Source organism: Macrobrachium rosenbergii, chromosome 54 (assembly GCF_040412425.1).
Source record: "Macrobrachium rosenbergii isolate ZJJX-2024 chromosome 54, ASM4041242v1, whole genome shotgun sequence".
NCBI lineage: Eukaryota > Metazoa > Arthropoda > Malacostraca > Decapoda > Palaemonidae > Macrobrachium > Macrobrachium rosenbergii.
Genome location: NC_089794.1, coordinates 21136587 through 21155102, shown reverse-complemented (window position 1 = coordinate 21155102; position 18516 = coordinate 21136587). Strand labels below are relative to the sequence as shown.

Here is an 18516-nt window from a genome sequence, read left to right as displayed (position 1 = left end):
TTGAAAACATCACAATTTATAAAAACGTTCAACTTTGAGGATATTGCATCTGTTCTCTCCATTTTTCAAGACTCATATTCATCTGTTCTTAAGAGATAAATCTTTACGCCTGCATATTTAGTTTTCAAGAACAGCATTTCGTATATAGGTCCTTGAGAACTACACGTCAAGCATATTTCATAGAGACTAATTAAATGCAGTTCATATATTAAGCATCGCGAACAAATATAGTTTCTTTAAAACTTCTCGTGTTGCGTTTGTTTTCATTGCAATTTAACATTTTAACATTTAAAAATCATGAAATTTGTATAGTGAATTGCTTATTTCATTCATTTCAAATTGGTTGACATTCATATTCTTCTTCTCCTTCCTCCAGGATCTCAGGAAAGCGGCTGAGAGAAGTCGAAGCGCCGAGAAAAGCTTTCAGGAACTGAGTGCAGCTTTGCTAGAAGAGGTAAGCCTATGCAACAAAGCCAGAGAGCTGCGTTATACATGCATTTACTTATTAGTAAGATTGAAAGCAAGTGATGCGCGCTTGCGTACGTACGTTTGGAAAAGGAATGGAAACGACAACTAAACATGGCGTTACACGAACAGGTTTTTTGGCGCCTTTTAGTATCTTGACGCTGGAATGCGCGCCAGTTTGCCAATATGGGGAACTTACTGAAGTCTCGTGTTAATATGGAATTATAAAGATCTATACACAGTCTTCACTGAGAGAGAGAGAGAGAGAGAGAGAGAGAGAGAGAGAGAGAGAGAGAGAGAGAGAGAGAGTTTAATATTCCTGAAAAGGCGCGAAGTGACAAGCTCCTTGACAGCTGAGAGCCTGAATGCGTAACCTCAACGCCAACCTCGGATGGAGCGTTGTGGCTTCCCATTTTAGGCCGATGTAACCATTTCTGTTATTGAAAAACTCGAAGAAATAAAACGAAATAGATTACTTATTGCATAATTTTTATGTATAAAGTGCAGAATGCGCAAGTTTTTACATATTTTCTTTTTCAGTGTGACCTGAAATTTTGTGTATACAGTTTCATACAAAATTGGCCTTCTTCATTACTCATGTGGCTGCATTTAAATTCTTTAAGGAAATAAATTTGTGCAAAACTAGAAGGTTCTTCTGTTGGGTGTTGATAATAATTAAAAAAAAAAAAAACATAATGGAAGAATCTGAAAAGTTTTAATTTTTATGACATTAAATTTAATTTCTTTATTAGGCCGATGAGTCCATATCAAGTTCAGATCTCGATGTAAAGGAAATAGGTTGTAACAGTATTTGTTGTTTGATCAAATAGAAGAATAAAGTTTTTGAACTGCTTTCCTTTGTCAGTGGGAGACATTATCATGCAAAACAGGATTCCTGGTTAGGCCGACGTGGACAGAAATTCGTGCAGAATTGATGTAAAGTAAAAAGTTACTTATTGGTGTTTCTTGGTAGAAATCAGTTATAAGTTTCCATGATATTTTTTATCTGTTTGTAATACTATATTTAATAACTTTAGATGTTAAATTTTGTATGTTTTTAGTTTTCCGTAAAAGAAAACTTTTGTGCCGCCTTTGTCTGTCCGTCCGCACTTTATTCAGTCCGAACTTTTTTCTGTCCGCACTTTTCCTGTCCGTCCTCAGATCGTAAAAACTACTAAGGCTAGAGGGCTGCAAATTGGTTTGTTGATCATCCGCCTTCCAGTCATCAAACATACCAAATTGCAGTCCTCTAGCCTCAGTAATTATTATTTTATTTAAGGTTAAAGTTAGCCATAATCGTGCTTCTGGCAGTGGTTAAAGTTTCATGGACCGCGGCTCATACAGCATTATACCGAGATCACCGAAAGATAGATCTATTTTCGGTGGCCTTGATTATACGCTGTAGCGGCTGCACAGAAAACTCGATTGCGCCGAGGAAACGTCAGCTCGTTTTTTACTTCTTTGTAATTGATGTGGTTTGATTTCTTTCAAAATCGTTTTGAATAGTAGATTAATAAATGCGCTTCAAATAAACGTGCTTGTTACTTTTACTGCAAATGTGTAGAAAATGTATCATATCCTTTCGAATTCCTATCACATGTTAATTATCAACCAAGAACAATTGACTATCAATTATGGAGTGCTAATTATTAACTATGGTTTTCAGGGCGATGTCTCCGTGTGTCCGGACGGCTTGCTTCACTATGGGGACACCGTTATCATCCACGCCCCTGTTGTACAACCGCATAAAGGTAAATTAAATATATATATATATATATATATATATATATATATATATATATATATATATATATATATATATATATATATATATATATATATATATATATGCCACATCACCACAGGTGAAAAAATAAGATATTCGGCCTAGGTCTTGACCGGCTTTGACTTATTTCTAAGCCATTGACGAAGGGCTGATACATAGTGATTGAAATCACAATAATATATATATATATATATATATATATATATATATATATATATATATATATATATATATATATATATATATATATATATATATATATATATATCTTCACTCTCTTCCTTCTGTTCCTTTTACAACAATACTGAGTACGTCGGAGTGATAAAGTAGCTGATCTTGCGTTTGACCTTTGGATAATATATTGCATACTCACGGCTGTGTTGCCATGTTTTTAACGGCTTCCATTGCGCAGTTGCCAGGTAGCACATTTTGCTCGAACTTCGAAGTATAATTGTGGGTTTTTCCTCTTATTTTTTTTTTATTTATTATTTTTTGTCACCAAGGAGTGACCTTTGATGATGATTGTTGTTATTTTAGGTGTGAAAATGGCTTACGAAATTAAGGATTTTAATAATAATAATATTAATAATAATTGCAGATTTTCGAAGGCTCTCTTTTGTACATATTACATTTACGTCACTGTGAATTCGTTTCCCCAGTTGTAGTTACTCGTGTCATTGTGAAATTTTAGTAAAATGATAATGATGTCATCATCACTAGTGTTATCATTATCATTATTATTAATCACAGTAGTAGTACTGTAGTACTAATAATAGTAGCAGCAGCAGTAGTTAGTACTAGCAGTAGTAGTAGCAGCAGCGGCAGTAGTAGTAGTAGTAGTAGTAGTAGTAGCAGCAGTAGTTAGTACTAGTAGTAGCAGCAGCGTTAGTTAGTACTAGTAGTAGAAGTAGCAGCAGCAGTAGTTAGTACTACTAGTAGTAGTAGCAGCAGCAGTAGTTAGTACTAGTAGTAGCAGTAGTTGCAGCAGTAATAGTAAGTGGTACTAGTAATAGTGGTAGGCGGTTCTAGATATTGCCTTTCGTTTTCACTACCTGACTAACATCATTACTTTCAAAACTTTCGTTAATTACTGAAAGGAATTAAAAATAGTTAATTATAACCCAGGCGACCTTAGCTGGCATGACTCAGAGTAGCTCATAGTGCCACTTAGAGGTCAGTGTGGCATTCATTCATTACAAATAACTTCAATGTAACGTTTGATGACAAGAAATTTCTGCGCGTGCGCACTATGATTTTCATTACAAAAGCCCTCCCAATGATGTGGTTAGTTTTCGTTGCATTGAAGTACTGTTTTTATTCACTTTTTGTTCGTTTTCTTAACCCTTTTTTTTATTGATTCCTTAGGAAATCTCGTAACAAACTTAATACTAACAATTGTTTTAGGAGTTTCTACAGAAGTAGAGATGAATGGTTTTCAGAGTTGGAAAACAGACAAACATCTTAAAGGCAGGGATCCCCGTAGGCATTACTCAAGGTTCTTTGCAGCGTGCCTTCGGCCCCTAGCTACAACCCCTTTCGTTCCTTTTACTGCATCTCCGTTCATATTCTCTTTCTTCCATCTTATTTTCCACCCTTTCCTAACAACTAATTCATAGTGCAACTGCTTTGAGGTTTTCCTCCTGTTACACCTCTCAAACCGTGTACTGTTAGGTTCCGTTTCAGCAATGAATGACCTCATAGGTCCCAGAGCTTGGCCTTTGGCCTAAATTCTATATTCAATTCAATTCAAAGGCAGAGATGGTTTGGACATGTGATGAGAAGGGATGAGAAAGAGTCAGTTTAATAGTGGATACGGATGTAGCAGGATGATGACTAGGAAGGAGCGGAGGGAACTCATTTTGTGGTGTGACGCGTAAAGGGGAAAATCTTAGGCCTAAGAACAGTAGATTTATGTCAGCTATCTCACAGATATCTAACGTAAATCATGACTTAGGGATTGGCACCCCACTGCTAATGCAAGCTAATTTCACAGAGGAATATGTAAGTCGATTTCCTATAATTGTCAGACAACCTGAAAACCAGTAGTCAAACAAAACTGTGGTTTATAGACAACCATCCTGTCCCTTTTCTACATGTACTATTTCAGCTACCACTCCATAGAGCTGAGGGATTCCCTTCTCCAGTGAGGTGTTTTTAATCCTCGCAGGGCTAATCTTCCCAACATCAACTTTAGGAACATTTGCACAGCTTATACTTTCCACGACACTGACAATCCTTTTATTTGGCTATTAGTTGAATTCGAGTCTGGGTTAAATGAGGCCATAAACCCTCCAGTTCCGTCGGCCTCTAAGCTCAGCAAATTGTCGGTGTTGCATCTTCCTGACAATTTTGACATTGGAAAATGCTGCCGAAGGTACGGACTAAATTAAAATAACTTTTCAAGAATTCCTCGGAAAATGTTGCCACAGATATAATTGACTTTTGACGCGGAATAAAAAAGAAATTAAGAAATATTATTCTGAAAAAAGAATAAGACATCACGAGCGAAATGAAGCTAATTAGGGGAGGTTATTAGCAGTGCATGGAAATATTAAAAGGAAATTGAATGGCGTATCTTCTTCGGGGAACATTAATGAAATGATCAGTCGAGCTGGTAAAATGTCAAGGAAAGAATATATATATATATATATATATATATATATATATATATATATATATATATATATATATATATATATATATATATATATATATATATATACATACAGAAGTAATCAACACACAATCACGTGTGTAACAGAAATAAATCTTGACTCGCATGGGAATCGAACTTGTCTCTTTATATGAAAGGCAAGGGCGCTGCCAACTGACCCACAAGTCATAATACATATTATGGGTTAGCTGGCAGCGCCCTTACCTTTCAATAATTGAAATACCTGGGTTCGATCCTGATGCGAGTCAAGTATGTGTATATATATATATATATATATATATATATATATATATATATATATATATATATATATATATATATATATATATATATATATATATATATATATTCCAACAGAACTCTTCCTTATGCCCAGGTGCCCCAAGGGCGTCATTCCCGTGCACGCTGTCGGCGACGCCCTCGAGGTACGAACTCGTCCACAACGTGTATCAGGACGTGTCGCTGACGGCGAGTCCGGAGCACCATCAGCCCGTCCTCAAGAATGTCTTCACCATCACTCCGTGAGTCCTCCTCAGTGAGGGTTTCATCACTCCTCACTACGGTTTACCTGTCTCTCATTCCTTTCCCTCGCTTTTCTCCACTTTCTGTCATTCCTTTCTCTCATTTTTCTCAGCGTTCTCTAATTCCTTTCCCTCATTTTACTAAGCTTTCATTCCTCTCCTTCATTCTCCTCTTCTTTCTCTCATTCCTTTCCCTCATTTTTCCTCATCTTTCTCTCATTCCTTTCCCTCATTTTTCTCTCATTCCTTTCCCTCACTTTTCCTCATCTTTCTCTCATTCCTCTCCCTCATTTTTCATCTTTCATTCCTCTCCCTCACTTGCCTCATCTTTATCTCATTCCCCTCCGTCAGTATTACTCATCTTTCTCTCATTTTTCTCACCTTTCTTTCATTCTTCTCCCTCATCTTTCTCCCAATCCTCATCCTCATGTTTCTCATCTTTCTCTCATTCCTCTCAGTACGCAACTGAAGGAAAAGTCTGAGTAAGTGAATGATAATACTTATATATATATATATATATATATATATATATATATATATATATATATATATATATATATATACATTAGTCAGTCTACTTACCTAACTGACTACCTGTTAATCTATTTACCAGTCTGTCTCCTTCCTTTTAACAGACGTTCCCGAAACTACGAGCTGGGAAGCATCCTGTGCTACGGCGACCCCTTCGACCTGACCCACGTCGCCGTCAACGGGCGGCGCCTCTACGTCACGTCTCCGGTGGGCTCCGCCCTGCACTCGGCGCGGGAGAGCCGCCGCCAGGAGGTGCTCCTGAGGACGGACTCCAGCTCCCATTCCGCCTGGAGGCTCCAGACTCACGATCCTTCCCTCAGGCTCACTTACGAAGGGCAGCCCGTTGAGGTGAGGGCGTGTGCCTTCTGCAGGTTTAGTTGCCGCCTCCTTCTGTAGGTGCTATTTTGGTCAGTGATGCGTGCGGCTAGGGAGAAGATTCCTTCTCTCGCTCTCTATCTCTCACTGTCTCTCATATATATATATATATATATATATATATATATATATATATATATATATATATATATATATATATATATATATATACATATATACATATATACATATACATGTACAACTGAATCACGGAAGTATGGAACGTGATGAATATATAAATATAAAGACAATATCCACGAAGAAAAGAGCCAAGTTAAGGACGACAGTCGAAAGGCCTCGCAGCATTCTAGTGTTTCACTTTTCTTCGTGGATATTGTCTTTATTTATATATATAAATACATACATATATATGTACAGATATATATATAAACATATATATACAAATATATACTGTATATATATATATATATATATATATATATATATATATATATATATATATATATATTTATATATATATTTATATATTGGATGTACAGTATATATATACATTTAAATAGTGTGCGTTTTGATAATTATTCAGAAAGAGAAAATCATTTTGTATATATATATATATATATATATATATATATATATATATATATATATATATATATATATATATATATATATATATATATATACATATACATACATGCATGCATACATACATACATACATACATACATACATACATACATACATACATACATACATACATACATACATACACAGAAAACTTCCAATACCATCAACTTAACACCATCCACAATATGTCCGTATAAGCATGTATTTCCAATCAGCCATCATCTCTGTACATTACATACTTCCGTCGTGAGTACAGACGCACTAACACACTACTCCCAAACTCAGCACCTTTGGGAGCCCGGCCCATTAATCTCGGAAAATTGGAAGAAAGGCCAATTTCCAGCACCTATTCTGAAGGCAATAGCCCCCACGAGGGCCCTTCATCTTCCACTTCAGCAGAAGAGCCCCCGGGGGAGATGAACATGAAAGTTGATCGCTGCCTAGAAATGCTCCTTTCGGAATTAGCTGGAAATGCTCTTTTCGGAACTGGATGGAAATGCTCTTTTCGGAATTGGATGGAAATGCTTCTTTCGGAATTAGGTAAAAATGCTCTTTTCGGGATTAGCTGGAAATGCTCCTTTCGGAATTAGATGAAAATGCTCCTTTCGGGATTAGATGAAAATGCTTCTTTCGGAATTAATTAAAAATGTTCCTTTTCGGGATTAGCTAAAAATGCCCCTTTCGGAATTAGCTAAAAATGTCCCTTTCGGAATTGGCTAAAAATATTTCTTTCGGAATTAGCTGAAAATACTCCTTTCGGAATTAGCTAAAAATGCTCCTTTCGGAATTACGTGAAAATGCACCTTTCGAAATTAGCCAAAAATGTTCCTTCCGGAATTAGCAAAAAATGCTCCTTTTGGAATTAGCTAAAAATGCTCCTTTTAGAATTGGCTAAAAAAGTTTCGTTCGAAATTAGCAAAAAATGCCCCTTTTAGAATTAGCTGAAAATGCTCCTTTCGAAACTGGCTAAAAATGCTCCTTACGGAATTAGCTCTCGTTCCTGCTACTTAAATCCGCTCCGCATGGAACACTTGGGTAAACGGGATTCTTCAAGGGAAGAGTGTAGTTTCATATGATTAGTACTGAGGGAACATAGTGTATTTATGTTGTTAGAGATGGCATTTGCATAAGTACACACATTCATACCCCATACACATGCAGTACACACTGACACCTACATACATACATACTTACATACATACATGTGTATGCATATATGAATGTGTACTGTATCTCCGTTGCAACCCCTTTCATTCCCTTTACTTTACCTACTTTCATGTTCTTTTTCTTCCGTTTTATTTTCTACCCTCTCCTATCAATTGTTTCTTAGTGCAACTGCTTTGAGGTTTCAGACCTTTTTACTCTCAATTTCACTTTGAGTGCTGAATGACCTTATAGGTCCCGGCTCTTGAACTTTGAGTGCTGAATGACCCTATAGGTCCCGGCTCTTGAACTTTGGCCTAAATTCTATATTCCAATTCCATATCCTGTTGTAATAAAAGGAAGCAACTCAACAAGCCTTAAAATATTTTCCTCTCAAAACACAAAATAGTTTCCCCTCAAAACAAAATATTTTCCCCTTAGAACACAAAATACTTTCCCCTCAAAACACAAAATATTTTTCCCCTCAAAACACAAAATATTTTCCCCTCATAACACAAATATTTTCCCCTCAAAACACAAAATATTTTCCCTTCAAAGCGCAAAATATTTTCTCCCCAAAACGCAAAATATTTTCCCCTCATAACACAAGATATTTTCCCCTCAAAACACAAAATATTTTCCCATCAGAGCACAAAATTTTTCCCATCAAAGCACAAAATATTTTCCCCCCAAAACACAAAATATTTTCCCCTCAAAACAAAATATTTTACCCTCAAAACACAAAATATTTTCCCCTCGAAACAAAATATTTTCCCCTCAAAACAAAATATTTTCCCCCAAAATACAATATATTTTCCCCTCAAAACACAAAATACTTTACCCTCAAAAGACAAAATATTTTCCCCCTCAAAACACAACATATTTTCCCCTCAAAACAAAATATTTTCCCCCTCTGAACGCAAAATATTTTCCCCTCAAAACAAAATATTTTCCCCTCAAAGCAGAACATATTTTCCCTCGAAACACAAAATATTTTCCCCTCAAAACACAAAATATTTTCCCCCCTCAAAACAAAATATTTTCCCCCTCAAAACAAAATATTTTCCCCCTCAAAACACAAAATATTTCCCCCTCAAAGCACAAAGCGTCAAATACCCTCCTGGCGAAGGCCCACCTCGTTCCCCAGCTGGGTCGTGGTCGATCGCTACCATTTTACGATCTCTTAAAAGGCCTCTGGCTCCTCTTATCCATTAATTTTCTTTCGCTCAAGATATACTGAAGAGATACTGGCTTTTATGTTATGCTTCGAGTGCATGGGAAGGGGCCCTATGATAAACATTAGCTCTCTCTCTCTCTCTCTCTCTCTCTCTCTCTCTCTCTCTCTCTCTCTCTCTCTCTCTCTCTCTCTCTTGACAGCGTAGGTGGCCATCATTTTTGTGCTGGGAGTTTGGTGCAAAATTGCTCTCTCTCTCTCTCTCTCTCTCTCTCTCTCTCTCTCTCTCTCTCTCTAAAGTGTCAGTGACCTTCGCTTTCGTGACAGTAGTTTGGTATAAAGTTTGTTTTCTCTCTCTCTCTCTTTCTCTCTCTCTCTCTAAAGTGTCAGTGACCTTCCTTTTGTGACAGTAGCTTGGTATAAAGTTCTCTCTCTCTCTCTCTCTCTCTCTCTCTCTCTCTCTCTCTCTCTCTCTCTCTCTCTCTCTCTCTCCCATGTGTCGATGATTGTCTTTTTGTTACAGTAGTGTGATGTATACTCTGATATATATATATATATATATATATATATATATATATATATATATATATATATATATATATATATATATATATATATATATATATATATTGTATATATATACATATATATATATATACTTTTATATATATACTTTCCAATACCAGCAGTTACTTATACTTCACTGATATGGCTTTTCCTCTACCTTTTAAAATTCAGCAATTAAAATGCTTATTTATTTAACTTCTTACAGTTAAACAGAATCAACTTATTAAGGAATATTTCGGATCAATCAGCTTTTTTATGTCTATTTCAGGATTTTTTTCTATTTCAGTTCAGTTTTTTTTTTCTTTTTTGTATCAGGTCAGTTGTGTGTCTATATCAGGTCAGGTTTTGTCTGTTTCATATTTTTTTTCAATATCAGGTCAGTTTTTTTCTTTCTGATCTTTTTTCTGTATCAGGTCAGGTTTTGTTTGTTTCATATTTTTTTTCAATATCACGTCAGTTTTTTCTTTTTCTGATCAGTTTTTGTCTGCATCAGGTCAGTTGTGTGTCTGTATCAGGTCAGGTTTTGTCAGTTTCATATTTTTTGTAAATCGGGTCAGTTTTTTCACATCAGGTCAATTTTTTTCTATATCAGCTCACTTTTTTCTATATCGTCAGTTTTTTTTCTATTGCAAGTCAGGTTTTGTCTATATGACGTTAGTTTTTTGTCTATTTAAGGTTTTTTGTCTCTTTCAGGTCAGGTTTTGTCTATATCAGGCTAGTTTTTTTTTTTTACCTATTTCAGGATAGTTTTTTGTCTATTTCAGGTCAGGTTTATTTTGTAGTCAAATTATTTCTACTTAAGGATTTTGTTCTATTTCAGGTCATTTTCTTGCCTACCTCAGGTCAGTTTTTTATCTATTTCAGGTTAGTTTTTTTGTCTACAACAGGTCAGTTTTTTCTGTATTAGGTCAGTTTTTCTTTCCATTTTACGTCAGTTTTTTGTATATTTTAAGTTAGTTTTTGTCTATTTCAGATTGGTTTTTTGTTTACCTTTTTTTATTTGAGTTTTAGATTTTTGAAAAAAAAAAAACTATTGTGCCGGCTTTGTCTGTCCATCCGCTCTTTGTCTGTCCATCCGCACTTTTTCTGTCCACCTTCACATCTTAAAAAGTACTGAGGCTAGAGGGCTGCAAATTAATATGTTGATCATCCATCCTCCAATCATCAAACATACCAATTGCAGCCCTGTAGCCCCAGTAGTTTTTATTTTATTTAAGGTTACACTTAGCCATAATCGTGCATCTGGCAAAGATATAGGCCTGGCCACCACAGGCCCGTTGTTAAAGTTTCATGTGCCGCGGCTCGTACAGCATTATACCGAAACCACCGAAAGATAGATCTATTTTCGATTGCCTTGATTATACGCTGTACAGAAAACTCGATTGCACAGAGGAAACTTCGGCCCATTATTTACTTTTTTTATATATTTCAATTTCTTTTTTTTTCAGGTTGGTGCTCGCATACAACTCATCCAAACGATGACGAACCAACCCATGGTCATTGAAGAAGAGTTCTCCACCAACACGATCTTTGGAGTGGTAAGATGGACACTAATTTCTTGAGATTTTTTTCTTTAATTTAGGATTTTATATTCTATTTTTTTTTTCATTAATTTAGGATTTTAATTATTTTTTTCTTTAGTTTAGGATTGTAAATTATTATTTTTTTCTTTAATCCAGGATTTTAAATTTTATTTTTACTCTAATTTAGGATTTTAATTTTTTCCTTAATTTAGGATTTTTAGTTCAATTTTTTCCTTTAATTTGGGAATCTAAATTCTATTATTTTCTTTAATTTAAGATTGTAAATTCTATTTTTTCGTTAATTTATTATTTAAAATTTTTTTTTTTTATTAAGAAGGGTTCTTGATTACAGACAGCTTTTTATTCTGCCTAAATGTTTGAATTTTTACAACATTATGTCTTGATTTTTCTTTAATTTATGATTTTAAATTCTTTTTTCTGTGAAGACGGATTCTTTATTATAGACAGCTTTTTATTCTGCTTAAAATTTTTTAATTTTTTGATGAATTATTTCTTGACTCTCTTTATTGTTTTTTTATTATTATTTCCAAGATTAGTTATCACTACTTGCCCGGTGTATGTACATGGTGACTGAGTAATAGTAATAATAATAATAATAATAATAATAATAATAATAATAATAATAATAATAATAATGTTTATTTGAATCCAGACTCTACAGGAGGACAAAGCCACAATTTGCAAAGGAATCCGCTTCGTCTCCCATTTTCTCCACATGTATTTACCACTTTTGGGTGACAATAATTATAATTCCACAGCATTTTCAGTATATTCTTGTTTCTTACATTAATCTCATATAGATTTTTCCGAACTTTTGTTTTCAAATAACTTCAACTTCTTTGAGGATACAGAACTGAAAATTTGAAACACAATAAGACCGTGCTGGGGAACGTAAGTTCCAAAGTGACACCTGTGTCATGAAGTGACCTCATTACAGGAGCTAGAAGTAAAGTAATGCTTCTCTAAATGTATTTCTTTATTGTTTTTAGCTCCTATAGCTCAAGTTATTATTATTATTATTAATATTAACATTATTATTATTATTATTATTATTATTATTATTATTATTATTATTATCATAAAAAGTTATCAAAAAGAATGAAAGTATATATATGGAGTTATCCAGACTGACTTCAGAAGTCTAAAATTCTCTCTCTCTCTCTCTCTCTCTCTCTCTCTCTCTCTCTCTCTCTCTCTCTCTCTCTCTCTCTTCCCATAAACGTGGTCATGAATATTCCCGAGTAACCTTTGTTATGCAAATAAGGCAACAAATGTCGTTTCTCTCTTTCTAAATTTCTCTCTCTCTCTCTCTCTCTCTCTCTCTCTCTCTCTCTCTCTCTCTCTCTCTCTCTCTCTCTCTCTCTCTCTGAATTTATTTCTCCGTCCTTGCTAAAAGCAAAGACACTCTATCTCTTTCTCCTTTCATGAGTCTAATGCTTCTCCTATCTCTCTCTCTCTCTCTCTCTCTCTCTCTCTCTCTCTCTCTCTCTCTCTCTCTCTCACACGCTGAATTTAATTCTGGATTCTTACCAAAAGCGAAGATACTCTATCTCACTTCATTCATGACTCTAACGCCGGGCTCTCTCTCTCTCTCTCTCTCTCTCTCTCTCTCTCTCTCTCTCTCTCTCTCTCTCTCTCTCTCTCTCTCTGCTTTTACCGGCGCCTGTTTACGAGAGACGTTAATCCAGCGAATAATTCTCCATCGCCATCTTGCCTGCTACTCTGGAGACATTACGTGTTTATGCACTTGATGACAGCGTTAGCTTTTCCCGCCGTGTATTTCCGCGCTCATAAGCATAATGTGGCGATGCGCATCCCTCTGCTCGTTTTATTGCCCAGCGCAAGTTCGTCTTAAAGGTGCATTTCCGAGTTGTTGTTGCATTTCGTAATGGCTTGTGCATTTCCGAACTGTTGTTGCATTTGTTAAAACGGTTTGCATTTCTTAATGGTGTGTGCACAGTGCATTTCTCAGTGTTGAGGACACTTCCAAAATGTTGTTGCATTTCTTAATCGCGTGTGCATTTCCAGATGGTTTCTGCATTTCTTAAGCGGTTTCTGAATGATGGAGTGTGGCTTTTTTTTAATGTCCTCGTTTGTCTGGTGAGACGTTTGTTGGGAATTTTTTTTTTTAACTGAGTGATGTAAGTTTTTTGTTCTCATCTTCATGTTCATTTGTTTTAAGGGTATGGCTTTTTCCTGTGTTGGAAAATGGCATCAGGTGTTATCCTCCCGGTTGTCAGCAAGTTTCTGAGTTGTTATAAGGCTGTTAGGCACAGGATATATTCTTTTACACTTTTTTCTTTTCATACAACAAAGCAGACTGCCCTCATTCCCGTTTGGGTCGACTGGTACACGACGTGCTGGGTCAGCTGGACCAGGTGTTCGCTTATGGGTAGAAACGCAGGTCCTTGTATTTACATAGCCCAGGTACCCAGTATATATATATATATATATATATATATATATATATATATATATATATATATATATATATATATGTATATATATTATATGTATATAATATATATATATATATATATATATATATATATATATATATATATATATATTTATATATATATATATGTATATACACAAATTATATACTATTCTTTATATGTTTAACTTTTCCTTAAAGGTCTTATTACTGACTTCAGGAGTCATACTTCGATTTACGATTTCTCACAGACTGGAAGGCAAAGATCGAATATTGTTGTAACAATCAAAAGGTGCAACAATCAGGTTACTTTCACCCAGAGAAAACAATGCGACAAAACAATTTGTGTATTGTGAAGCCTAAATGGGAATATCCAGTCACATCCTGACACAAAACTGTCAGCTGACAAAAGGGGTTTGTGAACAATGACTTTTCCTCATTTTAAAGATGCCCAGAGTTCTCTCTCTCTCTCTCTCTCTCTCTCTCTCTCTCTCTCTCTCAAGCTGATCATGCAGCTAATGCAAGCCCTTGCCCTGAGTGTGGTAAAGTGTGCACGGAAGGAGGGAAGCTTGTTGTGGACCACCGAACTCATCCCACAAACGGGTCCAAGATGATTTTTGACTGCTTTTGACCACATCAATTTCACGATGCTACTGAATACAGATCATTTTGTATCATTTTATAGCAATCATTACATTTCTTTATACCTTGCAGCATCGTTAATCGATTTTATAGTATCTCATACCGTTTTCATATAATTTCTTTACCATTTTGTAAACTCTATTTCTATTGCATTGTCATATGAATTTTTACCCTTCTTATATTGTTTTAATTCCATTTTAATAAAAATTTGTACCATTTCAATTTTTTCATTCCATTTTAATATAAATTTATACCTTTTCAAATTTTTCATCCATCTGTTATTTTTGGCGCGCTAGGAATTAACTTATTTTTTATTTAAAATTTCTAATGAGAATTTTCTACATATGTTTGATATCACAAAAAGAAAGGAAGAAGAAGAGAAGGAAAAAGAATTCTACATTTTTTTAAAGATTTCATCCTACGAAAATTGAAAATTGATTTCTGTTTAGCAATCTTATTACGTGTTCTTAAATTCATTTTGTGTAGTTCACGGTCTTGAAAATGAGTTTAACACCCGCACGCACACACACACACACACACACACACACACACACACACACACACACACACACACACACACATATATATATATATATATATATATATATATATATATATATATATATATATATATATATATATATATATATATAGTATATATATAGCCTATACATACACATATATACATACATATTTATATATAATATAATATAAAATCTAATCTAATCCGTCCACTCTTCCCCGCCCACCCCGCCCCCAACCAGGAGCAAGAAGTGAGCGTGGGCGTCGTGAACTGAGCCACGACCCGCGCCGCCTCCACCCTGGCCCTCCTGACGTGGACGAGGAGGAGCCCCCCTCCCCCGCCCCCGCAGGAACTCCAGCCGGAGCGCGAGCGCGCCTGGCGCGGAGAAAAGGACGCGGAGGAGGAAGAAGACGAGGAAGAGGAAAAGGAGAGGAAACGCGAGGAGGAGGAGGAGGAGGAGGAGGAGAGACCTAGGGAGGTCGAGGGTGACCTTGATGATGACGCCGAGGGCATCAAGTTGGCCCTCGAGGCCGAGGACGACGATGACCTGTCGCTCTCGGACGACAAGGAATAGGGCGAAGGCTTCGTTGGTTGAGAGAGAGAGAGAGAGAGATACATAAAGATGAGAGGCCCCTATAGAATGAAAGCGTATGCAAAAGCCAGAGAGAGAGAGAGAGAGAAAACCAGAGAGTGAGAGTATAAATACCAGAGAGAGAGAGAGAGCAAGAAACAGATAGAGAGAGGAAAAGAAAAAGAATAAGAGAACCAGACAGTGAAAGTATAACTATAAGTGAGAGAGAGAGAGAGAGAGAGAGTATGAAATAGTGAGAAAGAATGAGAGAAGCAGAGAGTGAAAGTTTAAGTACCAGAGAGAGAGAGAGAAAGAGAGGGAGAGTGTATGAAATGGAGAGAGAGTACGGCATAATAGAAAGAGACAGAGAGAGTGAGAAAGATTGAGAGAACCAGAGTGTGAAAGGGTAAGCACCAGAGAGAGAGAGAGAGAGAGAGAGAGAGAGCCTCAGAGGATGACAGAAGCTTGATAGTCAAAGTGCATGAAATCATAAAAGAAAATCACAAAGGATTAAAGTCAGATTTTAAGAGAGCCACAGAAGATTAAAGAGCCACGGGTTTTGAGAGAGCCACAGAGGATTAGAGAGTAATGGGTTTTGAGAGAGCCATGAATGATGAAAGAGCGAGAAGCTGGAAGAGCCACAAAGGAGTAAATACCCAGAGGTCTTTAAGAGAGCCACAAATTATTGAAGAGCCAGGGTTTTTGAGAGTCACAAAGGGTTAAATAGCCAGAGGTTTTCAAGAGAGCCACAAAGCATTTAAGAACCAGGTGGGTTGAAAGAACCACAACAGATACAAAGAGCCATAGTATTTGCTTGCATTCTATAAGCATATTTAGCCAAATCTTTGGATTTATGTATGAGAGAGAGAGAGAGAGAGAGAGATGGTGAGGAGGGAGGGAGAGATCTCACGACCCAATCCATTTGGGTCAACACTGATATTTAATTACACTGCTTTCTTCAATAATTACTGTACAGTATTCCCAAGTGTTAAATCTTGCCTTTTACCAGAGACTTTTTACTATAAAGTTCTTAGATATTATTATACCTACTTTTAATGGCTTGTGATATATATAAGTATTAATTGTAAGTACAAATACTGAATATAATCTTTGTTTAGTTATTTATCTAGTGTGTATTATAAATGCTAAGGTGTTCATTGAAAAATAGATGAATAAACAAAACTTACCTATAATTTCTTATTTTGCCCAATTTACTTAGGTCGACTTTTAAATATAACTGTGTAAGCAGTGAAAGGACCTAGGTTTGATAATGCAACAACTCAAAGCAATACAATTATTAGCCTAGGCCTATGTCATTTTTGTTCAGAGATTATGTAGACCTAATTATTGTGAAGTAACTTTATTTCCGTGGAAAGCTACGTGACTAGGATGCACTGTAGTAGTAATAGTAGTACAGATTTGCCTTTAGAAAGGCATTAACTATGCAGTGTTTCCCTGGAAAGGGTTATAAGACTAGAATGCACAGTAGTAGTAGTAACAGCAGGAGTATTAACAGTAGTAGTAGCAGCAGCAGCAGTAGTAGTAGTAGTAGTAGTAGTAGTAGTAGCAGTAATAGCAGGGATTAGCCTTTGGAAAGACAGAAGATTAACGACATCCATTTCGTACCCTATTCATATCGTCAACGCGACACTGCGCTTTTCATGTCAGAACGTCTCATTTCCTCTCTCTGTGGATGGCCTCCATCCTCCCAAGAATTTTAAAGACAACTCACAAATATGCACACAATGGCGCATATTCCGGATCTTTCCTCGATGTATTAATGCAGACAAAAGCCTTTTGTTACGTCCTCATTCATCTTGTACCCGTCACGACGCCCGGTCTCATCCCCAACCCCCACCAAACCCCGACCCAACCTCCAACACCAACATTGTACTGCACGATTCGGATCGAATGTTGGTGGAGCGAGTTAGCCATTGTGTGTGATTTCGGGTTTATTGCTTTTGGACGACTTAACCACACGGGAATACTCTCCCGTTAATCAGCGTAGGAGCTTCGGGAACAAAGAAGGACCCTTAATTGAAGTGTTGTTGACAGCTTCGGGGGAGGATTATGTTGTAAGCTTTACAAGTGCTTGAATAGATCAGATTATTTCAAGAATGTTATGGGTTGCTTGTTGGGCAGAATTTTGGGATTGTTAGGGTTCTGACTTATAGTATCATGAAAATTACTCCTATTACATTTTCCTGTTTATAATTATCGTATTTAATTCGCAGGTTTTTCCTTCAACAACTGTCACTTTATTATTATTATTATTATTATTATTATTATTATTAACTGGTAAATGTTATGCTAAGTTGTCTCAGGTGATGGGCCGAGTCCTTAGGCCCACAGTAAGTACCAGAAGCCTTTAACAAAGTATCACTTACAGCATGCCTGTGGTCATCTATTGCAAAATCATCTTAATCTAAAACAGCTACAACAATTACAGAGATTAACTTCGTGAAGTTTTCCAGGACTCTTTAAATCATTTTTCCTTATCTAAAAAGAATTTGTATATCATTGCATTAATCATGTTATGGGCCATTCGGTGGCCATTACGTAGCTCACCATCATTGTTCCATAAAACTTCTGTCCAATTCCACACTTATTTCCACCGATTTTGACGAGTTGTTATGTCCTGAAGAAATAGCTTGGGTTTTCAATCCAATTATGAGAAGTAGTAGGAGAGGCAGCACAGAACGAAGCAACAGCTGGTGTTTACAATTAAAATGTGAAGAAGAGGAGGAGGCGGCAGCACTGAACCATCAAGGAGAACCGAATGTTTACATTACGACAGTAGGCTATACGAGGAAGCCAGGTAGTGTTTCATAGTTACAGCTATTGTATTCCAATTTGTGACCATTTCCTTCCCTTGCAAGTGCAAAATGATAAAGTCTGTAACTCATGTCGTCTTCCTTTTATCACTGATTTAATATTAGAGGTAAATAAACCGTCGGGATTACCATGTCATCTGC

The 18516-nt window shown here is 36.1% G+C and overlaps 1 protein-coding gene across 1 annotated transcript in view; it reads left to right on the top strand.

Moving 5' to 3' along the window:
• LOC136834842 (cilia- and flagella-associated protein 161) overlaps positions 1–15675 on the top strand; it is a 128326-nt gene extending 112651 nt beyond the window's left edge. Inside the window, 6 exon segments of the mRNA XM_067097623.1 lie at positions 377–454; positions 2132–2216; positions 5302–5446; positions 6082–6325; positions 11273–11362; positions 15212–15675. Of these exon segments, the coding sequence (XP_066953724.1) occupies positions 377–454; positions 2132–2216; positions 5302–5446; positions 6082–6325; positions 11273–11362; positions 15212–15544 (975 nt within the window). The 3' untranslated portion in view covers positions 15545–15675.
• Positions 15676–18516: the final 2841 nt, after the last annotated feature.